The sequence below is a fragment of the Coenobita brevimanus genome, chromosome 6, assembly GCF_032717465.1.
Source record: "Coenobita brevimanus isolate Jiangsu-jjx chromosome 6, ASM3271746v2, whole genome shotgun sequence".
Lineage (NCBI taxonomy): Eukaryota > Metazoa > Arthropoda > Malacostraca > Decapoda > Coenobitidae > Coenobita > Coenobita brevimanus.
In genome coordinates, this window is record NC_136959.1 from 40,728,462 (window position 1) to 40,754,843 (window position 26,382).

Genomic DNA, 26,382 nt, shown 5'->3' on the forward strand with positions numbered 1-26,382 from the left:
AGACTAAATAAACTGAATCTACCAACACTAGAGGAAAGAAGGAAAAGAGGTGACATGATTTTGCTATATAAATGCATATCAGGGAAGGAGAAAATGGACAAAATGATTACTTAATGTATGTGGAAGCATCAGCAAGAGGACACTGCAAAAAACTGCATAAAAAGAGAGGTGATAAAGACGTAAGGAAATTTAGTTTCCCAAATAGAGCAATTGATCAGTGGAATGCACAACCGAATGAAATAGTGTGTGCCAAAACAATTCACAAATTTAAGGATATGTACGATAAATTTGGTTTAAGACACGGGACAGTACGAGCTTGACTCATTCCTGTAAAGATACAATTAGGTGAGAACAATTAGGTAAGAACAGTCTGATAGATCAGAGCAGTGATACTGAGGAGAAGATAACACAGGTGAATGAAGCAGTGCAAAGCTACAAAAAAGATGTGGAAACCTCTTATGCTGAATTGGTGAAAGTAAAGAAAGACTTAGAAACAAGGGTGGAACAAAAAGCTTTAAAAAGGAAGTGAAAAGAATAATCCAAAACAATCCTAAATTAGTCAGAGATTCAGCAGATATCAACAAATCTATTGTAATCAATGGTATAGAAGAGGAAGAACTAAGAAACAAGATCTCAAGAGACAAAAAGGAGATGGCAAATGTAATGAGTATACTGAAGGAAGTATCAGAGGAAATCTGTAGTAAAGACATAGAGGAACACAAAAGGTTGGGGAAATACGAGAGCAACAAGTCAAGGCCCTTAAAGTTAACCTTCCAGAGTGTAAACACCGTGGAGGAGATACTAAAAAATTCAAAGAATCTTATGGAAAAAGAGAAGTTCAAAAATGTATGGATAAAAAGATGCCTAACACAAGAGGAACTGGACTTACTGAGAGAAGAGGAAGGAAGCAAAAAAAAAAAATGAGGGAAGACCAGAGGAGGAGAAGAATACATTTTTTTACAAAGTAATTGGATTGCAGGTACGAAAGTGGTGCATAAACAGGAGGGAATAAAAAGGAGGAAGGTAGTAGAAGCATGTCATGACAAGTATATAAACAAGATGATTAAGTTGATGTACTCAAATGTGGGTGGAATGGTATCTAAATTATTAGAGATGAATGATTATATCAGAGAAAGTGAACCACATATTATATGCCTAACTGAAACAAATTTAACACCAAGGATATCAAATGACATCCTAAACTTAGAGGAATACAATATATGGCAAAGAGATAGGAACTTAAAAAAGGGAGGAGGAATTATAATATTAACTAAGAAAAATCTAAAAGTCAAAGAAATAGAAATAGGTATACCCTCACAAGTAGAACTGATTGCAGTAGAGATCACTACATCTGAAGGGAAAGTAATTGTAGCCAATTTGTACATGCCACCCAGATCAAACACATGGGAAAGAGGCGAATATGAGGACCCCGTTTGGGATACATGGCGTCTGGCAATGAATGAAAATGAATGAAAATTGGAATACTCTAGATATAATAAGCTAAGTAAGCTGTTGGGACCAAAAGCTCCTGGATCTTGGGCAAGAATTTTTCCTAACGCAACATGTAAGGGAAAGCACCAGAAAAAGAGGACTCAATGTACTCTCAATGCTAGATCTTATATTTACTAGGCAAGAAAACGATATTGACAATTTAATACATCACCCTCCATTCGGCAAAGCGACCATGCAGTACTAAATTGCAACTTCAGGATTGCATATGACATAGTTAACAGCAATGAAAGTTACAAAAAGAGCCTAAACTATAAAAAGGGAAAGTATCATGACCTAAAGAAGTACTTCTTAGAAATTGATTGGGAAAAGGAGCTTAGAGGACAAGATTGAAATGCTATATATAAAAAATTCTGTGAACTTTATGAAATAGGAGTCCAGAAGTACATCCCACAGCACAAAGAAGCAGAAAAGAAAATCAAGAAATGGTTCAATACAGAATGTAAAAAATCAAAAGAAAAAAGAGATTTGTTGTGGAATACATACATAAGATACAGTAGTGAAAGGGCATATAACAACTATAAATAGGCAAGAAACGATTATACAAGAATAAGGAGGGAAGCCCAAAAACAGTTTGAGGAGGATATCTATCTATCTATCTATCTATTGCCAGACACCTCAATCCCGTTTGGGGTGGCCACAAACAAATCGCCTCCAAGTCGCCCTGTCCCCCGCCATTTCACTGCCCTGCTCCCAACTCACACCCCCCTCTCTCATATACCTCTCCAACCCATCCCTCCATCTCATCCTCGGCCTCCACCTCCCTCTTCCCCCCTCCACCTCACTCACATACACTCTCTTCGTCAGTCTTTCACCCTCCATCCTCTCCACATGGCCAAACCACCTCAGTATGTTCCTCATAACGCTTCCTATCACATCCACATCCACACCACAACGCTCCTTTATATCCTCATTCGTCAGCCTGTCTCTCCACGTGACTCCACAGGCTCCTCTTAAATAACTCATTTCCACTGCTCTCACTCTTGACTTGTGTCCTTCCAACAATGTCCAAGCTTCACTTCCGTACGTTAGAGTTGGTATCACAATACTGTCATGTAGTAACTTTTTCACTTCCATGCTCACTTCCCTGTTTCTTATCACTGCTTTCAAGGAACCAGCAACCTTTCTTCCCTGCTGTACCCTTTCAAGCACTTCACCCTCCAAACCTCCATCCTTACTCATCACACTACCCAAATACTTAAACGTACTCACATTTTCCAATTCCTCACCATCTAACCTCGCTGTACATTCACTAACTTCACCTTTCTCAAAGACCATCACTTTACTCTTCCCTACATTCACCTTTAGGTTCCGTTTCTTACACACTCTCTCAAACTCATCCATCAAGCCTTGCAGCTCCCCTTCGTCTTCACTCAACAACACAGTATCATCTGCAAACAACAGTACAGGGAGTTTCCAAACACTATCCTCTCTCACCAGGGCCACTCCAACATCCACTACCCTACCTTGTACCTCTTTTATTACCCCATCCATGTACAGATTGAACAACCATGGAGACATGACACATCCCTGTTTCAAACCAACTTTCAAAGAGAAAAATTCACTTAGTTCACCATCCACAAGCACTGCAGCCTTCGCACCATCGTACATACTCTTCACAGCATTCAACAACTTCCCATCTACTCCATATATTCTTAACACTTTCCACAATCCTTGTCTATCCACCCTGTCATATGCTTTCTCCAAATCCATGAAAGCCGCATACAACTTCTTTCCCTTCTCTAGAAACTTTTCCACTAAAGATCTAAGAATGAATATCTGATCTACACAACCTCTTCCCTTCCTTAAGCCTCCCTGTTCTTCTCCAACTAATTTCTCTGTTCTTTCTCTAACTCTGTCTATAAGTATCCTACCATACACTTTTCCTATTATACTAAGAAGACAAATGCCCCTATGATTACCACACACTTCTTTTTCCCCTTTTCCTTTGTACAAGGGAATAGTTATACCTGACTTCCAATCCTCCGGGACTCTACCTTCCTCCCAGGCCAATCTGCACGTCTTCCACATCCATTCTACTACTATCTCTCCCCCATGCTTCAGCATTTCACCACACACTCCATCAATTCCTGGGGCTTTCCCTGATTTAACTTTCTTCATTGCTTCCACAACTTCTATCCTACTGATTTCTTCCTGTCTTCTCACCTCCCTCCTTCTCCCAGCCATTCCCCAGCCACTTATACTCACATTACTTCCATCCTCTACGTTCAACAATTCCTTAAAGTGTTCTCTCCATCTGCTCACTTTTTCTCCCTTCTCCACTAGTAATCTACCATTTTTATCTTTCACTCCCCTGCTAACTTCACTTCCACCCTGTCTTACTCTTTTCACTTCTCTCCAGAACATTTTCTTACAGTCCCTCCACTTTACACTCAAATTCCTTCCAAATTCCTCATCCACTCTCTTCTTACTCTCTCTTACTAATCTTTTCACCTCTCTCTTCCTTTCCACATATAACTCTCTCTTCCGCCTCTCAACTTCTTCCACGCCCCTATTTCTCACCCATTCATTGTATGCTTTCTTCTTTTGTGCCACAGCCTGTTTCACCTCTTCAGTCCACCACGCTGTTCCTTGCACCCCCCCCCCTCCTTCTCTTCCTTCCACACACCACATCACATGCTGCACATATTTCTTCTGTAAATATCTTACACACACCTTCCACGTCTCCCATCTGCTCCAATTCATATTTGCCCAATCGTTCCTCCACTTCTCTCTTATACTCTGCCTTTTTCTCATCCTCTTGTAACCTTTCCAATCTCCTTGCAACTACTCCTTTCTCTCGTCTTTCCCTTCTTCTATTCCTCCATCTCACTTGCATCCTAATTCTGGCCACCACCAAGTAGTGGTCAGAAAGTCCACTCCCCCAACCTCTATACACTCTTGCATCCTTTACACATCTTCGCATCCTTTCATCCACACACATATAATCAATCATTGCCTTCCTTTCATTCAGTTCACCACCCACCCTTCTCATCACTTGCCATGTATACCTGTGGATCATTTTATGCCTGAAGAGGGTATTGGCTATCACCAACCCCCTCCCAGCACAAATGTCCACTAATGCACTCCCATTCTCATCTATCTCGGCAGGCACACCCCACTCACCAACTATTCCATCCACCTTCACATTACCAACTTTACCATTCATATCACCAATCAAAAACACTCTCTCATTCCTTCCAAACTTTTCCATGCACACTTTCACATTTGTCCAGAACTCTTCTCTCACTCTTCTAGCACGATCTTGCGTTGGCGCATACACACACACAATCGCCCACATCTGTATTCCAACTTTCAACTTTACCCACACAATCCTTGACCCAACTGATCCATACTGTCTTATGCTCTTCTTCCATCTTTTACTCACAACTATACACACTCCTTCCTTTGCCCTCTCATTGTCATCTACTCCTGCACATATACCCCATCCATACTCCCATTCTCTCACACTTTCTCCTCTCCATTTTGTTTCAGTTATTCCACATACATCCACTTTCGCACCCTCAAGCACCTGGACAATCTCTCTCTCTTTCATCTCATCATTCGCTCCTCATACATTCCATGTACTCATTATCAAGTCCTTTGTCCGGTCCTGGGTCGTCATCGTTTGGTCAGTCCTTGTCCGAGGCTTCTTGTTTGTTTTTTTAGTTAGTTGTTTTCCGGGGAGGGGCACTAACCCTCCGCCAACCCTTTCAGTCGCCTTTTACGACAAACAGGGATACTGGGGGAGTACTCTTGAAAAACCCCCCTACCCCCAGGGAGGATATAAAAAATAAAAGTAGTGATCAACCGAAGCTATTTCACAGCTACATCAGAAGGAAAACCAAAATTAAAGATAAAATACAATCCATTACAGACGAGGGAATCACCTATGCACAAGAGAAGGATATTTGTGAAGCAGTAAATAAGAATTTTGAATCAGTTTTTACAGAAGAAAAAAAATTTAAGAGGGATTATGTGGAACATTCATGGCCACATATGCAACCAGGTATACAAATATCAGAAAAAGTAATACAGGAGGAGTTAAATAAATTAGACAAAGGAAAAGCAAATGGTCCTGATGAAATTTCATGTTGGGTGCTACATGAATGTGCAAAGGAGTTAAGTAAACTATTATCTTTAATTTTCAAGAAATCCTTGAGACAAGGTAAACTACCTGATATTTGGAAGAAAGCAAACATTGTTCTCTTATTCAAGAAAGGGAATAGACAAAATCCACTCAACTACCGACCAGTATCACTAACCAGTGTTGTAAGCAAGGTATTAGAAAACTTATAAGAAAAGCTTAGGCAAATCATCAAGAAGAACACAATATGATAACAGAAAGACAGTGTGGTTTCAGAAAAGGAAAATCATGTGTTACTAATCTGTTGAGCTACTATGATAGAGCAACATCTATCTATCTATCTATCTATTGCCAGACGCCTCAATCCCGTTCGGGGTGGCCACAAACAAATCGCCTCCACGTCGCCCTGTCCCCTGCCATTTCACTGTCCCGCTCCCAACTCACCCCCCCCTCTCTCATATACCTCTCCACCCCATCCCTCCATCTCATCCTCGACCTCCCCCTCCCTCTTCCCCTCTCCACCTTACTCACACTCTCTTCGTCAGTCTTTCACCCTACATCCTCTCCACATATTACGGAAAAGAGAAGGAGGGGTGGACTGTATCTATTTAGATTTCAAGAAAGCATTTGACAGAGTACCACACCAAAGACGTTTATGGAAACTGTACCATCAAGGAGGAATCCGCAGCAAACTGTATTGTTTGATGCAAGATTTTCTCAGAAAAAGAGAAATGAGAACAGTACTAAGGGGAAATTACTCATCATGGAGAGAAGTGACCAGCGGAGTTCCACAGGGCTCAGTGCTGGCACCAATCATGTTTTTAGTGTATATAAATGTTTTTAGTGTATATAAATGATAAATGATACACTGAAAGTGAAAGCTATATTAATACGTTTGCAGATAATGCAAAAATACAAAGGAGAATTACTAACACAGACTTGTGTAAAGAGCTACAAGAAGAATTAAATAAACTTCATGGATGGAGTAATACATGGCAAATGGAATTCAATGTTGACAAGTGTCATGTAATCAAGTTTGGTAAAAGTGGAAAAAGACCTGATTGGGATTATAAGTTAGGAAATAAAACCCTATACACACATCAGAAAGAGAGAAGGACCTAGGTGTGATTATCAATAACAGACTCTCTATGGCTGACCACATCAGTGAGAAGGTACGGAACATGTATACTATATCTATCTATTGCCAGACGCCATAATCCCATAAGGGGTGGCCATTTGACTTTATTTGCTTTACAGGGAGGGACACTAACCCTCCACCAACCCTCTTGTTGACACGTAGGGAGCACGTATGATTTGATTATATGGTTACCACTCAGCGTTGTAAATGGTTTCGTGGCTTACAGGAAACCATTTGGCCTCTCACTCATTGTAAAGCCACCTGTAAAGGAAAGAACAGCAACAAGAAGTGACAGGAAAGATGGGAGAAATAGGAAGAGAGGAGGGCAGGCACAGAAAAAGAATGATAAAGGCTAAGGAAGAAGTAGGCAGCACTACATCAAGTGAGTGGATGATGGTCGCCACCACCTACCACAAAACATGTATTCACTGCTTGCAGATATGAGAATAGCATTCACATGCATAAATGAAGACATGCTAAGAAAGATAATAACATCATTCATCAGACCAACCCTGGAGTATGCATCAGTAGTCTGGAGTCCTTATCTCAAAAAACACATAGACAAGATTCAAAAAGTTCAAAGGTCCACTACAAGATGGGTACCAAGCTTAAGGGATCTAAGCTACAAAGAAAGACTAAAAAAACTGAATCTACCAACACTACAGGAGAGAAGGAAAAGAGGATACATGATTATGCTATATAAATGAATATCAGGGAAGGAGAAAATAGACATAAATGATTACATAACATATGGGGATGCATCAGCAAGAGGACACTGCTAAAAACTGCATAAAAAGAGAGATGATAAAGACATAAGGAAATTTAGTTTCCCAAATAGAGCAATTGATCAGTGGAATGCACTACCGAATGAAATAGTGTGTGCCAAAACATTTGAGAAACTTAAGGATATGTACGATAAATATGGTTTAAGACTTGGGACAGTACGAGCTTGACTCATTCGTGTAAAGATACAATTAGGTAAGAACACACACACACACACACACACACACACACACACACACACACACACACACACACACACACACACACAAAGTGGGCAAATGTGATACCAATTTATAAGGGAGGAAACAGGGAAGAACCCCTGAATTATAGACCAATGTCTCTAACCAGAATGGTCGAAAAATTGTGTGAGAGAATTATGAAAGACAGATGGATAAAATATCTGGAAGAGATGAATATTTTGGCTAAATGTCACTTTGGATTCGGAAGTGGAAGGTCATGTAATTCACCGGGTCGGTCAGGATCACTGGATGGTCGTGATCGTTAGCTTTTTACCCTCCCGGAAGGGAGCTGAGAGCTCATATAGTCCGATCTAAGGGCAAGGCTGTGACCTTCACACACGCACACTCCCGTCCCCTTGCTCAAGGGGGACAGTAACCACCCACTTCGTCAGTGAAACTTTTCGCAACCTGAGCGAGGCGCGAACTCCCGTCCACCAGTTGGCAAAGCGAGAGCGTTACCACTGCACCAGCGAGCGGTGTTTCTAACTTGTTGAGCTTTTACTCAAGAGTGATTGATGTGGTACAGGAAAGAGACAGTTGGGTGGATTGTGTGTACTTGGACTTAGAGAAGGCCTTTGACAAGGTACCTCTTATAAAAGAAGGCCTTCGAGAAGGTACCTCATAAGAGACTAATGTGGAAACTAGAGTATATAGGAGGACTGAAGGGGAAACTCCTGGAATGGATGAGAGACTTTTTGAGAGATAGACAAATGAGGACAGGATAAGATGTCTGCATGGAGGGAAGTAACAAGTGGAGTCCCTCAAGGCTTGGTGTAAATGATATGGTAGATGGAGTGAACAGTTATGCAAGTCTGTTTGCTGATGATGTAAAGATCTTGAGGAAGGTAGAGGTTGAGGAGGATTGTAAAATGCTGTAGGAGGATCTGGATAGGATATATGATTGGAGCTGGATGTGGGAAATGAAATTTAATATAAGGAAATGTAAAATATTGGAAATGGGTATAAGTACCAGAAGGGCATCACTGAATTATTTGTTGGGTGATGAATTAATCACAAAAATGAGAGAAGAGAAAGATTTGGGAATGCTGGTCCAAGATAGTTTGTCACCTGAAAAACACATTAAGAAGATAGTTAGAGAGACACATAAACTCTTGACTAACATAAGAGTAGCATTTCGTTATGTGGGTGAGGAGATGATGAAAAAATTGATAGTGGGCATGATCCGCTCTAGGTTAGAATATGCAGCAGTAGTGTGGTCTCCACACAAAAAGAAAGATATTAACAAGATTGAGAGAATACAAAGAACAGCAACCAAGATGGTCCCCAGTCTGGCAGATCTGTCATACAGAGAGAGGCTAGAAAAGCTGGATTTGCCTTCCTTAGAGGAAAGGAGAGAGGGCAGACATGATTGCAGAGTTCAGGACCATGATAGGAGTAGATAAAATTGACCGAGAAGATATTTTATATGGGATAAGAGAACAACAATAGGAGATGGAATGAAATTGAAAAAGTCAAGCTGCTTGAAGGATATCAAGAAATATAGCTTTCCTTATAGAAGTATAGACTTATGGAATAGCCTGGACAAAGAGATCGTCCAGTCTAAAAAGGTAAACGAGTTTAAAGCTAAATTTGACTTACTGAGAAACAGTGACAGAAACTCACGAGCATAACACATTTCGTGTGTATCACAATTAGGTATATTAGGTAAATACATAGATATTTGGGACGACTTAGACAAAGAGGTGCTGCAGGAGAAAAAATTCATGTATGTAAAAGTAGACTAGATAAATGTGGATATGGAGACAGGACAACACGAGCATTGCTCAATTCCTGTATACTACAAGTAGGTAAATACAAATAGGTAAATACACAGACACACAGACAGACAGACACACACACACACACACACACACACACACACACACACACACACACACACACACACACACACACACACACACACACACACACACACATAAATAAAAAGATGCCTAACACAAGAGGAACTGGAATTACTGAAAGAGGAAAGGGAGGAAGCAAAAACAAAAAATGAGGGAAGATCAGAAGAGGAGAAGAAGAAATTTTAAAAAGTAATAGGATTGCAGGTACGAAAGTGGTACACAAACAGGATGGAAGAAAAAGGAGGAAGGTAGTAGAACCATGTCATGACAAGTATATAAACAAGATGATAAAGTTGATGTACTCAAATGTGGATGGAATGGTATCTAAATTACTAGAGATGAATGATTATGTCAGAGAAAATGAACGACAAATAATATGCCTAACTGAAACAAAATTAACACCAAGGATATCCAATGACATACTAAACTTAGAAGAATACAATATATGGAGAAGAGACAGAAATTTAAAAATAAGAGGAGGAATTCTAATATTAACTAAGAAAAATCTAAAACTCAAGGAAATAAAACTAGATGTACCATCATAAGTAGAACTGATTGCAGTAGAGATCAACACATCTGAAGGTAAAGTAATTGTAGCCAGTTTGTACATGTCACCCAGATCAAATACATGGGAAAGAGACGAATATGAGGACCTGGCAGAGAGTACAATTCATAGTATAAGATCATTACTACATAAAATGGAAGAGAAATCGGAAAGAATTATACTGACTGGGGATTTCAATACAAATATAAATTGGAATACTCTGTACTCTAGATATAATTAGCCAAGAACACTGTTGACCAAAAGCTCCTGGATCTCATACAAGAGTTTTTCCTAATGCAACATGTGAGGGAAACCACCAGAAAAAGAGGACTTGATGTACCTTCAGTGCTAGATCTAATATTTACTAGGCAAGAAAATGATATTGACAGTTTAATATATCACCCTCCACTCGACAAAAGCGATCATGCAGTACTAAATTATAACTTCAGGATAGCATATGACATAGTAAACAGCAACGACAGTTACAAAAAGAGCCTAAACTATAAAAAGGGAAATTATCAAGACCTAAAGAAGTATTTCTTAGAAGTTGATTGGGAAAATGAGCTTAGAGGACAAGATTTAAATGCTGTATATGGGTTGGTGGAGGATTAGTGCCCCTCCCTGTAAAACAATTAACTCTAAGCCCTTGCCCACTCCGTTTGGGATACATGGCGTCTGACAATGAAATGATGAATATAAAAAATTATGTGAATTTTATGAAATAGGAGTCCAGAAGTACATCCCACAGCACAAAGAAGCAGATAAGAAAATACAGAAATGGTTCAATACAGAATGTAAAAAATCAAAAGAAAGGAGAGATTTGTTGTGGAATAGATACAGAAGACACAATAGTGAAAGGGCGTATAATAATTACAAACAGGCAAGAAACGACTATACAAGAATAAGGAGGGAAGCCCAAAAACAGTTTGAGGAGGATATAATAAATAAAAGTAGTGATCAACCAAAGCTGTTTTACAGCTATATCAAAAGCAAAACCAAAGTAAAAGATATAATACAATCCATTACGGACGAGGGAATCACTTATACACAAGAAAAAGATATCTGTGAAGCACTAAAGAAGAATTTCCAATTAGTTTTTACAGAAGAAAAAAATTTTGAGAGGGACTGTGTGGAACACGCATGTCCACACATACTACCAGATATACAAATAGCAGAAAAAGTAATACAGGAGGAGTTAAGTAGATTAGACAGAGGAAAAGCAAGTGGTCCTGATGAAATTTCATGTTGGGTATTACGAGAATGTGCAAAGGAGTTAAGTAAACCATTATTTTTAATTTTCAAGAAATCCTTGAGTCAAGGTAAACTACCTGATATTTAGAAAAAAGCAAATATTGTCCCCTTATTCAAGAAAGGAAATAGACAAAATCCACTCAACTACCGACCAGTATCACTGACCAGTGTTGTAAGCAAGGTATTAGAAAAGCTTATAAGAAAAGCTTGGGTAAATCATCTAGAAGAACACAGTATGATAACAGAAAGACAGTTTGGTTTCAGGAAAGGAAAATCATGTGTTACTAATCTGTTGAGCTACTATGACAGAGTAACAAACACAATACAGGAAAGGGAAGGATGGGTGGACAGTATCTATTTATATTTCAAGAAAGCTTTTGACACAGTACCACACCAAAGACTTTTATGGAAACTGTACCATCAAGGAGGAATTCGAGGCAAACTGTTTTGTTGGATGCAAGACTTTCTCATGAAACGAGAAATGAGGACAGTACTAAGAGGAAACTACTCATCATGGAAAGAAGTGACTAGTGGAGTACCACAGGGTTCAGTGCTGGCACCAATCATGTTTTTAGTGTATATAAATGATATGAACAGTAACACTGGAAATGAGAGCTATCTGAATATGTTTGCAGATGATGCAAAAATACAAAGGAGAATTACTAACACAGACTCTTGTAAAGACCTATGAGAAGAATTAAATAAACTTAATGAATGGAGTAGTACATGGCAAATGGAATTCAGTGTTGACAAGTGTCATGTAATCAAGTTTGGTAAAAGTGGAAAAAGACCTGATTGGGAATATAAGTTAGGAAATAAAACCCTATACACATCAGAAAGAGAGAAAGACCTAGGTGTGATTATCAATAACAGACTATCTCCGGCTGACCACATCAGCGAGAAGGTACGGAACATGTATACACTGCTTGCAAATATGAGAATAGCGTTCACGTACATAAATGAAGACATGCTAAGAAAGATAATAACATCATTCATTAGACCAACCCTGGAATATGCATCAGTAGTCTGGAGTCCTCATCTCAAAAAGCATATAGACAAGATTGAAAAAGTTCAAAGGGCCGCTACAAGATGGATACCAAGCTTAAGGGACCTAAGCTACGAAGAAAGACTAAATAAACTGAATCTACCAACACTACAGGAGAGAACGAAAAGAGATGACATGATAATGCTATATAAGTGCGTATCAGGGAAGGAGAAAATAAACATAAATGATTACTTAACATATGGAGAAGCATCAGGAAGAGGACACTGCAAAAAACTGCATTAGAAGAGAGGTGATAAAGACATAAGGAAATTCAGTTTCCCAAACAGAGCAATTGATGAATGGAATGCAGTGCCGAATGAAATAGTGTGTGCCAAAACAATTCACAAATTTAAGGATATGTACGATAAATATGGTTTAAGACATGGGACAGTACGAACTTGACTCATTGCTGTAAAGATACAATTAGGTAAGAACAATTAGGTAAGAACACACACACACACTCAATATACCCTCAATGCTAGATCTGATATTTACTAGGCAAGAAAACGCTATTGACAATTTAATATATCACCCTCCATTCGGCAAAAGCGACCATCCAGTACTAAATTGCAACTTCAGGATTGCATATGACATAGTTAACAGCAATGAAAGTTACAAAAAGAGCCTAAACTATAAAAAGGGAAACTATCATGACCTAAAGAAATACTTCTTAGAAATTGATTGGGACAAGGAGCTTAGAGGAAAAGATTTAAATGGTTTATATAAAAAATTCTGTGAACTTTATGAAATAGGAGTCCAGAAGTACATCCCACAGCACAAAGAAGCAGAAAAAAAAATAAAGAAATGGATCAATACAGAATGTAAAAAATCAAAAGAAAAAAGTTATTTGTTGTGGAATAGATACAGAAAACACAATAGTGAAAGGGCATGTAACAACTATAAATAGGCAAGAAACGATTATACAGTACCCTCGCGTCCAGCACACGTTAGTCCAGCACGGTGAGCAATTAATTAGTATTATTTAATACAATGTAATTACTGCAACACGAGTGTGTTAGCATAACATGCACAGAGCTCCGAGAAGTGGGCCAAATCCGCAGAGTTCACTCTAGCACGATCACCCCCGGTCCAACACGGCCATACTGGACATTCCCATGATGATGATAGCCAATGAAAAACTTCTGATCAAGTAGCCTTCCCCGCCCGCTATCGTGACGTGATCGTGATGCCGCCCAATTAAAAACGCTTCTGGTGTCACGTGATGTTTTGTTTACATTTCTCCCGCCACAGAGCCACTCAGTCGCATAATTGCATTGAAAGTTGCTTTTTTCTTGCTGCATTTTCTGCCCTTGTTACTGCATTTTACCCTGCTCACGATGCCTAGGAAGCCTTCTGAGAACCCCAAGAAGCGTCGGCACCTCCCTCAGGCCACCAAGCTAGAAAGCATCGAGAGGAAGAAGAAAGGGGAGAGGAAAGTTGACATTGCCAAGGCCTACAACACGAATGAAGCCAACGTGATCATAATAAAAAACTTAAGACAAGATCCTGGCAGCCGGAGGCTATCACACGGCACTTCATACCAGGTTTGCTGAGGATACGATGGTAAATCGGAACGGTAACGTGGTAAAATTGCCGACGATACCACAGGCATTTGGAATTCATCTGGATGGATTCCTGCCGAGCATACGATGGGGAAAACAGTGTGACCAAAACCCAGGTGACTCGACAGAGAATGTATCGTACTACAGCATTGAACATTTAGCCTGACACTGAATACATATTAATATTTTAGAATAAATATCAATCGTTTTGAAACCTTTCTCATCGGCGTGCGTAACAGTTTATAAACAAAGTTCTATCTATCTATCTATCTATTGCCAGACACCTCAATCCCGTTTGGGGTGGCCACAAACAAATCGCCTCCAAGTCACCCTGTCCCCCGCCATTTCACTGCCCTGCTCCTAACTCACACCCCCCTCTCTCATATAAACAAAGTTGCTTCTCCTTATTCTCTACCGAGTCAGCGACAGCGATCACTTTCCACAGTCACGAGACGGGGCTCTGGCAACTGTGTGAGAAGCATGCACTTTGCCGAGGATTACAGGGCTAGGACAGGCAGAAGCAGGACCTTCCATGGCTGTGGATGAAGATAGTGATTCTGAGTGTGATTTCGAAGGATTTATGAGGGAGGTTTGATTTCGAAGGATTTATGAGGGAGGTTGAGGAGCAACAGCCATTACCCGCTAGTGATGCCAGCAGCCATCCTCCGGGGACCCAGTAGGACTACCTACAGCCTTGGATACCACCTTCCATTCCCAGCAAGCCCACCAACACTATCCTAAAAGGTTTGTTATCATTCATAGCACAGTACCATTTATTATAATTACAATAGTACCAATATATGTATAGGTATATGGTAGGTATTTAGGGTGACTTTTCCGAGGGTTGCTGACATAATTCATTTTTCCCCATAAGCTCTATTGTTAGTCCAACACGTTTTTGGTCCAACACGTGACCCATGCATGACAATATTACCGTGCTGGATGCGAGGGTACTGTACAAGAATTAGGAGGGAAGCCCAAAAACAGTTTAAGGAGGATATTGTAAATAAAAGTAGTCATCAACTGAAGGTATTTTAAAGCTACATCAGAAGCAAAACCAAAGTAAAAGATAAAATACAATCCATTATGGATGAGGGAATCACCTATACACAAGAGAAGGATATTTGTGAGGCACTAAATAAGAATTTCCAATCAGTTTTTACAGAAAAAAAAAAAAAAAAATTGAGAGGGATTATGTGGAACATGCATGCCCACATATGCTACCAGGTATACAAATATCAGAAAAAGAAATACAGGAGGAGTTAAGTAAATTAGACAAAGGAAAAGCAAATGGTCCTGATGAAATTTCATGTTGGGTGCTACATGAATGTGCAAAGGAGTTAAGTAAACCATTATCTTTAATTTTCAAGAAATCCTTGAGACAAGGTAAACTACCTGATATTTGGAAGAAAGCAAACATTGTTCCCTTATTCAAGAAAGGGAATAGACAAAATCCACTCAACTACCGACCAGTATCACTAACCAGTGTTGTAAGCAAGGTATTAGAAAAGCTTATAAGAAAAGCTTGGGTAAATCATCTAGAAGAACACAATATGATAACAGAATGACAGTTTGGTTTCAGAAAGGAAAATCATGTGTTACTAATCTGTTGAGCTACTATGACAGAGTTACAGACACATTACGGAAAAGAGAAGGATGGGTGGACAGTATCTATTTAGATTTCAAGAAAGCATTTGACAGAGTACCACACCAAAGACGTTTATGGAAACTATACCATCAAGGAGGAATCCGAGGCAAACTGTATTGTTGGATGCAAGATTTTCTCAGAAAAAGAGAAATGAGAACAGTACTAAGGGGAAATTACTCATCATGGAGTTAGGAGGAGGCCGTAGCACGGGCCGAACAGGGTAGTACTCCCGAGGGGAATGGGAATGCTGGTGATAGGGAGAGCTGGAGCTCCTGTTTCACTAGCTATCTAACCATCCCCCTTTGCTGACCTTTTCAGTGTGACAGTAACATGGAGAGTAGACCTGCATACTCTCCCAAACATTTCCTCTAACTATCTATGCACTACACCACATGCACTTTACATTTCACACAACGTATCCCACTACGTTACAGGGGTTGGCGCCAGCAAGGGCATGCGGCCAGAAAACTTTGCCCCCGCTACCTAGTGGCGGACTTCTGGGGGTAGGCGTGGCGGGGGTTCCGCCGGCATAGATCATGGGTCCAGGGCGAGATGGGGCTCGGGCCTGTGCTAGAGGGTACAGGGCATTGTGGTTCCCAGGCTGCCGCTTCCGCCCAATAGAGAGGGGCCCGAACCTGGGAGTAGCGTCCCAGGAGGCTGCCCTATCAGTGGGTGTATAATGGCGGGATAGTTGCAGTGTCAAGACGCGCTTGGAGGGTGTCCCTGCAGCTGTCCTGGCAGGGTGCCCCGAGGCCACTACCACAGCCACTGTTAAGCTGGTGGGCTAGGGGTCCCAGATCCATTGCCTGGACCTGGGATTGTGCGGTGAGTGGGACCTGTGCTGTGTCTGTCCCCATTTATTAATACTGAAGATGACAAAACAAAAAAGGTTTCAAAGCAAGCCTGAGGACAGTAAATCACCCATGGGGATGAGGGTGGGTTCATGGAATGTGGGAAGTTTGAGGGGAAGAGCAGGGGAAGTCGTTGAGGCATTCAGTAGGAGGTGGGTGGACGTGGCGTGTTTGCAGGAAGTCCGGTACAGGGGTGGATCAGCCAGAAAGATTGTTGGGAAGGACTGTTGCTATAAGTTGTTTTGGCAGGGGAGGACAGACGGATATGGAGGTGTTGGTGTGATGGTTGCGGAGAAATGGGTGGAATATGTTATGAATGTTTTGAGAGTAAGCGATAGGATATTGGTTGTGAAAATTCTGTTGGGAAGAAAGATAGGTGTGATTATATCGGCATATGCTCCACAGGCAGGATTGGATGAATCAGAGAAAGATAGATTTTGGGATGATTTAATACGTGTAGTGGGTGGTATGCGGGATGATGAGATAGTGATTTTGGGAGGGGACTTAAATGGTCATGTAGGTGAAGCAGCCCAAGGTTATGAAGGAGTGCATGGGGGATGTGCATATGGTCTAAGGAATGCAGAAGGGGAAAGGATACTCGAGTTTGGGGAGGCAACGGACATGATTGTGTGCAACACATATTTTAGGAAAAGAGACAGTAGGTTAATTACGTATGAGTCTGGGGGAAATAGCAGTCAGATAGATTATTTTCTGGTTAGGAGGGCCGATAGGAGGTTAGTGAGGGATGTTAAAGTTATAGGAAGTGAGGAGTGTGCAGCAGCACAAACTATTGATTTGTGATATGGTGCTTAAAGAACAAATGATGAAAAAGAGGACTTATGTACCTAGGAGGAAAATATGGAAGCTGAAAAACCAAGTAGTAAGGGATGCCTTCTATAGCGAGTTGAGGAGAGTGGTGGCTGAACAGGGAGCTGTAGACAGAGGCGTTAATGAACAGTACAGAGCCCTCAAGAACAATTTCTTGAGAGTTACTGATGTAACATGCAGCTGGACAAGAGGACCACCAAGACATAAAGTAACTTGGTGGTGGGATGAGGGTGTAGAAGCTGCAATTAAGGAGAAAAGAAGGCTTTTCCGGGAATGGAAGAAGGGTGGTAGCAAAGAGGAATATTTGGCTGCCAAGTGTAGGGCTAGGAGAGAGGTATACAGGGCAAAGTCTGAGTCACAGAGACAATTACTTGATAACCTAAATCATGGGGAAAGGAAAAATATATTTAGGGTGGCAGGTCAGGTGAAGAGGGATAATCGGGATATCATAGGTGAGCAGTGTGTGAAGAATGATGAAGGAAGGGTAGTGGTGAACAGTGAGGATATTAAAGATGCATGGAGAGAGCATTATAACCGGTTGTTGAATGAGGAGTTTGACTGGGACAGGGAAGGTTTGGAGCCAGCAGATCCAGTGTCTGGCCCTTGGCCTTTGATTGATACTGCTACTGTGAGTGAGGCAATAGGCAGGATGAGGGTGGGGAAGGCAGCAGGTGTGTCTGGGTTGACTGCCGAAATGTTGAAGGCCTCAGGCGATATAGGGGTGAGTTTAGTCACTGACCTGATAAGTAGGATTATTTATGAGTGTGTTGTCCCAGATGATTGGCTGAAGAGTGTAATTGTAAATGTGTATAAAGGGAAGGGTGATGCCCTGGAAAGAGGGAATTATAGAGGTATAAAGCTTTTAGATCAGATAATGAAGGTAATGGAGAGAGCTTTAGAAGGTATGATTAGAGAAAGAGTGAATATTGATGAGATGCAGTTTGGGTTTATGCCAGGTAGGGGGACCACTGATGCCATATTCATTGTTCGACAGCTTCAGGAAAAATATATTGGTAGGAGAAGGAATCTTTATTTTGTTTTTGTTGATTTGGAAAAGGCCTTTGACAGAGTCCCTAGAGAGGTGGTGAAGTGGGCAATGAGAAAGCTTGGCTTGGAGGAGTGGCTGGTTAGGGTGGTTATGGCCATGTATGTGGGTGCTCACACCCAGGTGAGAGTGAATGGAGATTTGAGTGATGAGTTTTCCGTGAATGTTGGTGTGCATCAGGGGTCAGTCTTGAGTCCCATGTTGTTTATCATGGTACTTGAAGCCCTTTCACGTGACTTTAGAAACGGACTCCCGTGGGAGTTGTTGTATGCTGATGATATGGTGTTGATTGCAGAGAATGAAAGGGAGGCGGAGGAAAGGTTTAGGAAGTGGAGAGATGGTATGGGGCAAAAGGGTTTAAGGGTAAATGCAGATAAAACAAAAGTGATGATATCTAGGGTTGGTGGCGGTACTGTCAAAGACGAGGGAGAGTGGCCATGTGCAGTTTGCCACAAGGGCGTGGGAAGTAATTCCATCTTGTGCGGTGTGTGTGATAAATGGGTGCATAAGAGATGTAGTGGTATCAGAGGTAGACTGCGAGATAATGCTGATTTTATGTGTACGTCGTGCCGGGGTGAGCAGGTGGAGATCGTCAGACGTGAAAGAATTGAACTTGCTGGTGAATCTCTTGAGTGTGTGGAAGAGTTTTGTTATTTAGGAGACATGTTGTGTGCTGGAGGTGGGGCTGGAGCTAGCTCTGTGGCTAGGGTGAGAAGTGGTTGGAAGAAGTTCAGGGAGCTCTTGCCTCTCCTGACATTGAGGGGGCTCTCCCTACGTGCTAAGGGGTCTTTGTATGCAGCGTGTGTTAGGAGTGTAATGCTGTATGGCAGTGAGACCTGGGCAGTGAAGGAGGAAGACATTCGCCGGCTCAGACGTACAGAAATGACAATGATTAGGTGGATGTGCAGTGCGTCCCTGCGTCCAAGGCCTGGAGGGGCTGGGTTTACAATGGAAGAGTTGAGAGGTAGGATGGGACTGGAGTGTATTGGTGTTGTGATGAGGAGAGGTAGATTGAGGTGGTTTGGACATGTGGAGAGGATGGGGGATGATAGTTGGGTGAGGAAGGTGAGAAGTGTTAATATTGGGGGTGGGGTTATGAGGGGTAGACCGAGAAAGACATGGGACGAGGTCATTAAGTGTGACCTTAGGGTTAAGGGACTGAACAGGGAGGCTGCAATGGATCGTGCAGCATGGAGAGCCGCCATTAGGTGACCAAGGCCGACACATGCAAGCATGTTGGAGCCTTTAAAAACGAAAACGAAAACGATGGAGAGAAGTGACTAGCAGAGTTCCACAGGGCTCAATGCTGGCACCAATCATGTTTTTAGTGTATATAAATGATATAGATAACACTGGAAATGAAAGCTATCTAAATATATTTGCTGGTGATGCAAATATACAAAGGAGAATTACTAACAGACTCTTATAAAGAGCTACAAGAAGAATTAAATAAACTTCGTGAATGGAGCAATACATGGCATATGGAATTCAATATGGACAAGGGTCATGTAATCAAGTTTGGTAAAAGTGGAAAAAGACCTGATTGGGATTATAAGTTAGGAAATAATATCCTACACACATCAGAAAGAGAGAAGGACCTAGGTGTGATTATCAATAACAGACTATCTCTGGTTGACCACATCAGTGAGAAGGTACGTAACATATATATACTGCTTGCAAATATGAGAACAGCGTTTACATACATAAATGAAGACATGCTAAGAAAGATAATAACATCATTCATCAGACCAACCCTGGGGTATGCATCAGTAGTCTGGAGTCCTTATCCCAAAAAACACATTGACATGATTGAAAAAGTACAAAGGGCCACTACAAGATGGGTACCAAGCTTAAGGGATCTAAGCTACGAAGAAAGACTAAAAAACTGAATCTACCATCACTACAGGGGAGAAGGAAAAGAGGTGACATGATTATGCTATATAAATGCATACCAGGGTAGGAGAAAATAGACATAAATTAGTCATATCCTACGGGTATGCATCAGCAAGAGGACACTGCAAAAAGCTGCATAAAAAGAGAGATGATAAAGACATAAGGAAATTTAGTTTCCCAAATAGAGCAATTGATCAGTGGAATGCATTACCGAATGAATTATTGTGTGCTAAAACAATTCAGAAATTTAAGGATATGTGCGATAAAAATGGTTTAAAACACGGGACAGTATGAGCTTGACTCATTCCTGTAAAGCTATAATTAGGTAAGAACAATTAGGTAAGAACACACACACACACACACACACACACACACACACACACACACACACACACACACACACTCTCTCTCTCTCTCTCTCTCTCTCTCTCATACTTGTGTGGTAGAGCAAAAAATTTGCAGGTTTGAATGATTAATAAATTATTGTGCTATTAATTTCACTGGGAAATGTGTTGATAGTTGTATTACCTCTCTTCCATCCCCATTTTCCCTCACCCAGTTCATTAAGTAATAAATAGAATTATGATGCTGATGATCACATTTTTCAGCTATTCTCGCCAAGGGCAACTGACAATGCATCGGAAGAATCATGCAGGGGTGAGACCACATAAATGTCAGTACTGTGGGAAGGAATTCATCCGTCGAGAAGTACTTCGTAAGCATGAGCATATTCACACAGACACACGACCCTACAAATGTGCCTACTGTGAAAAATACTTCAGGTACAGGCTGTTCCTCTTAAGAGTGTTTCATGTAGTTACATCATTTACCCAAATACTTGAGATACAGTCTGTTACTATCGTGGGATTTTATGTAGCTACATCAAATACCCATAATGCATTTGTTTTTTACTTAGGTTTATAACATCCCTGCCTGCCACAGTTAACATTTATTGTGAGGATTTGTGAACCATGAGTGGTCCAGGGGATGTACTTAATGGTGGTTTGAAGGTTACATCATGAGACAGGTAATGTGATAAAGCAAGGCAGATTTCTGTCTGTCTGTCTGTCTATAGCCAGATGTCTTAATTCTGTAAGGGGTGGCTACAAGCAGGTTGCCTCTATGTCGCCCTGTCCCCAACTATTCTGGTACCTTTCCCCCAGCTTACACCCCCTTCTCTGATATACCTCTCCACTCAAGCCCTCCATCTCACCCCCCCCTCCCATCCACCTCACTCACATACACTCTCCAGTTAGTCTCTCATTTTTCATCCTCTCCACATAGCCATATCACCTCAGTGTATTTCTCCTAACATTTTCTGTCACATCCACATCACACTCCTTCACATCCTTATGTGTCTGTGTGTCTGTCTCTCCTTGTAACTCCACATGCTCCTCTCAGATAACACATAAATTCCCTTGCAGATTTAACCCCTAAAGTACTAAGCTCGTCGATCGATTTGGGGCAATTTCTTGAAAGGACGAGCAACACCTATCATGCAACATCCACTAAAAACTGGCAGCAGCTGGCTCCACCCCAGCTGTGATGTAGATGGCTTCTAACCAATCAGAACTAAGTGTTGGATACACCAGAGGGGGGACCCAGGCCCGAACCCAGGTGGTGGGGAGTGTACCCCCCACCTCCCCTTTACCATGTCCCTCTACCCCACTACCTTGTTACTACCCTACCTCCCACCGTTCTTCCCACCATGACCACCACCCCCTCCTGCACCCTCCTCATGCATCCCCTCCTCCCATGTGGATCCCCCCCATGTCCCCCTCCTAGTCATCTGGGGGGAGAGTATTTCCCCCCTACCCTCCCTCCATGTCCCTGTACTCCACTGGGGCCCTTCCTTTGTGTCTGGTGGTGGTCTCCTCCCATCCCTCCATCCCCATACACCCTCTCCTGGCCTTACCACCTCCCCCCACCCCCCCACCCCCACCCCCCACCCACCACCCCCACCCCCTATTACGCAGTACCTTTACCTCCCCGGCCTCGAATATTTTGCGTGCTTTTTACGCTTTATGGCGTGTTTTTGAATCATTACCTGTAATTTATTCATGTCTTTGCATACAGATGTGCACACCACAATGATTTTAGCTGTCTTTATTCGAAACCCACTTGAAAAAGAAATTTGATTTTCCCTAGCTAGATTTGACAGCTCGGAGGGGAGGGGAGGGGGAAGGGGAATGGGGGAAAGGGAGGGAAGGGGAGGAGAGAGGAGGGGAGGGAAGGGAGTGGAGGTATGGGGAGGGGAGAGGAGAGGAAGATAATTTTTACTGTTTATCATATTTTTATTTGGGGGTTCACGACCATTTTTCCTAGCTAGATATGACAGCTTGGTGGGGAGGGGAAGGGAGGTTATGTGTGGGGTGAAGGGGAGAGGGGAGAGGAGGGGAGGATAATTTGTACCATTTATCATATTTATTGGGGGAGTTTGTCACCATTTTACTTTTTTCTAAGCACATTACAATGATTTATAACATCTTTATTCACCACAAAAAATTGATTTTGGTGATTTTTGTACATATTTTTTGTGAAGAAAACAGGTGTGAGCGGCGTATTTTCTTTCATGCCGGGGCCATGACGAGTAATTATTATCAACTTTGATGGGCCATAGCTCGGTAACTATTGGGTCTAGGAGGGTGGGGTTTGGGATTCCAGGTGTGTAAATTCAAGCTTTATAAATCGGGCATAAAACTTTTAACCTTTGAGAAAGTCGAAAAATAGGCCTGTTTTTGCATCCTGGGAGTAGTCGAAGCTGGAGTATTGCATACCCTAGGGGTTAAACCCACAAATAAAAGCCATCTCATATTATTAGTATGCCAGGCACTGATAAAATAAACAAATACTCCACAGCACACAACATTCAGTGTTTACCTTAACCCACAACATGACAAGAACAGGGAAAAAACAAAACATAAACACATCCATCTCCTGTCGAACCCTTGTACACCTTAGGAAGAGCAAAAGGACCTTGGGTTCATCTAGGATGAGACCCTTGGCTCCTTTCATAAACTGCTGTGAAGTCCAGCTTGTTTCGACTAACAAGGGTTGAAGCACCAGCTAGGGCTCAGATTCAGAAAGGGATTCAGGGAGAACAATTTGAGGAAACTGTTCAAAGATTTGAGGAAGATGTTCCTGAGAAGGGATAAGGACATGACAGGTTTCAGTTGAGGGAAATTCCACTTCAGTACCCCCCTAAGTTGCACACAGTAAACACTTGTGGATTGTTCATATGCAGCTATTTCAACCATGACCAAAACCCCTCTTACATGGCACCAGTCCAGGTTGTGAGGGCTGAACCTAATTGAAAACCCTCCACCACTTTTAATCTGAGGCATGGTGATGTTACTGTATATGCCTTGCCCAGAACACATTGTGCCACCTCTGTTTCAGTTTCAACCAGCATGTGATGTTGCACTAATCATCCTGTTGCATGTTTGCTTGATGTACAGTGTCTCTCACTGTGTTTCTTTTTATGGATAGTGGTCCAGGCAGGTTCAGAACCATCTCAGAGACATGTAACCCTAACTATTGCCACAGAAAAGGAAATGTTGTGGCACCTCAGCAGCTGTGGAAAAGTTGTCAGAGTGACTCAGGCATTTCGATTAGGAAGTCAACAGTCTCAGTAGTTTTTTTTTTTTTTATGCAAGGAAGAAGGAACCAAAGGCCATGAGACTGCAATAACAGTTCCATCCAAGAGAAAAACAAAATACAAGAGAGAGCCAAATTCAAGATCCACACATTTCGAGATGCCTGGACACACTGCGTTTGAAAGACTGGAGATCATAAGGAGCAGGAAATACAGACAGAGGGAGACAGTTCCAGAATTGACTTGTTGCATAAATGAAGGACTGGGAGTAACAGTTAACTCTTGCATTAGAGAGTTGGACAGAAAAGGGATGAGAGTTGCTGCTAGACGGGTGCTACGCGCCTGTCGTAAAGGTGGAGGAATGCATGCAGACAGTTCAGAGGAGCAGTGACCATTAAAGTAGAGATAGAAAAGAGATAAAGATGCAGCAGTGCGGCGAAGAGACAGAGGTTGAAGGGAGTTAGTGAGAGGAGGAGAGTTAATGAGACGAGAAGCCTTTGACTTCACCCTATTGAGAAGAGCTGTATGTGGGGAACCTCCCCACACATGAGAGTTGTACTTCACACAGGGGTGGATAAAACCCCTGTATAGAGTTAGCAATTGTGCAGGGGTAAAGAAAGAACAGAGTCGGCTTAGCATACCCAATCTCTTGGAAGCAGATTTTACAAGAGATGTAATATGATCTTTCCAAGATAAGTTCCGAGTAAATGAAACCCCAAGCATGTTCAAGGATGATGCAGGATTAAGCTGAATATTATTAAACATTAGTGGGTATACCTGTTGAAGATTTTGACGGGTTGATAGGTGTAAGAACTGAGTCTTAGATGCATTAAAAACAACCAGATTATTTGTACCCCGGTCAGAGATACGAGCCAAGTCAGACATTAGGTGTGCCATACCCTCATCCCTTGTTTGTTGAAGTAACTGCTGAGATGGGTGTTCCGGGAACCGAATGGAAAGGTGAAAGGTGGAGTCATCAGCGTATGAGTGGATAGGGTTAGATGTACAGCTTAGAAGGTCATTGATGAATAAAAGGAAGAGTTGGTGATAGAACAGAGCCCTGAGGAACACCACTGTTGATAGATCTAGGAGAAGAATGATGGCCGTCTACAACAGCGGCTATAGAACGACCAGAAAGGAAGCGAGCGATGAAGGCACAGATAGAAGGATAGAAACCGTAAGAGGGCAATTAAAGATTTATGCCAGACTTGATCGAAAGCCTTTGAGATGTCAAGTGCAATGGCAAAGCTTTCGCCAAAGTCCCGAAAGGAGGATGACCAGAAGTCAGAAAGGTAAGTGAGAAGATTGCCAGTGGAGCGTCCCTGACGGAACCTGTACTGACAATCAGAAAGAAGGTTGTGATAGGAAAGATGCCTTAAAATTTTTCTGTTGAGAATTGACTTGAAAACTTTTGAAATACAGGACATTTAAGCAATTGGACAATAGTTGGAGGGTTGGGAGTGGTCACCCTTCTTTGGGACTGGCTGAATGAGAGCAGACTTCCAGCAAGAAGGAAAGGTACAAGTTGACAGACAAAGGCGAAAGAGTTTGCCTAGGCAGGGTGTAAGCACAGAAGCACAGTTCTTGAGAACAACAGGAGGGACTCCATCAGGCCTATATGCCTTGTTAGTATTGAGGCCAGTGATGGCAGAAAATACATCAGCTGAAGAAACTTTAATGTCAGCCATGAGGAAGTCAGAGGCGGGAAGTGATGGAGGAACAGCACCGGAATCGTCTAAGGTGGAATTGGAGGAGAAAGTCTGTGCGACGAGATCTGCTTTATCAGTAGAAGAAATAGCTACAGAACCATCAGAGTAGAAAAGATTTTTGGAGGGAAGGATGATGAGATAAAGTTGTTAGAAAGGTTTTTGGCAAGGTGCCAGAAGGAGCGGGAAGAATTTCAGTTGGAGAGTTGAGAGCATTTAGTACGGATGAAATTATTTTTAGCTGAGCGAAGAACAGACTTAGCACGATTCCGGGCAGAAACGTAATGATAATGTGATTCAGGGGTGGGTTGGCTCTGGTACCTTTTGTAGGCCCTCTCCTTGTTGCGGACAGCATTAGAACAAGCGTGATTAAACCAAGGCTTTCTTGCATTAGTCAAAGGATATGAGAAAGGAATGTATGCTTCCATACCCGAGAGAATAACCTCCGTAATGCACAAGGCACACTCAGATGGCTCCCGGCCATGGAAGCAATAATCATTCCAGGGATAATCAAAGAAGTACTGCCTGAGGGGCTCCCAATTCGCGGCTTCAAAATGCCACAGACGACGTTTCCCTGGAGGGTCCACAGGCCGTACCGGAGTGATAGTACAGGTTAAGGTGATAAGGTTGTGATCAGAGGAGCCCAACGGAGAGAAAAGATTAACAGTGTAAGCAAAAGGATTAGTTGTGAGAAAGAACAGTGAAAAATTGAGCATGCTGAGTGTCCTGAGAAGTTGGATTGTAAGGAGGTGCTGGCAGAAATTTAGTGAAGGACAGTGTTCTCATAAAGACTGAG

General features: G+C 41.9%; 1 protein-coding gene across 1 annotated transcript in view; it reads left to right on the top strand.

Annotated features, from left to right (window-relative positions):
* The window catches only part of LOC145399677 (uncharacterized), a 148,493-nt gene that overhangs the window by 85,218 nt on the left and 36,893 nt on the right, over window positions 1–26,382 (top strand). The window contains exon 5 of the mRNA XM_080272223.1: window positions 20,894–21,067. Coding sequence (XP_080128349.1) covers window positions 20,894–21,067 — 174 coding nt within the window. The remainder of the gene's footprint in view (window positions 1–20,893; window positions 21,068–26,382) is intronic.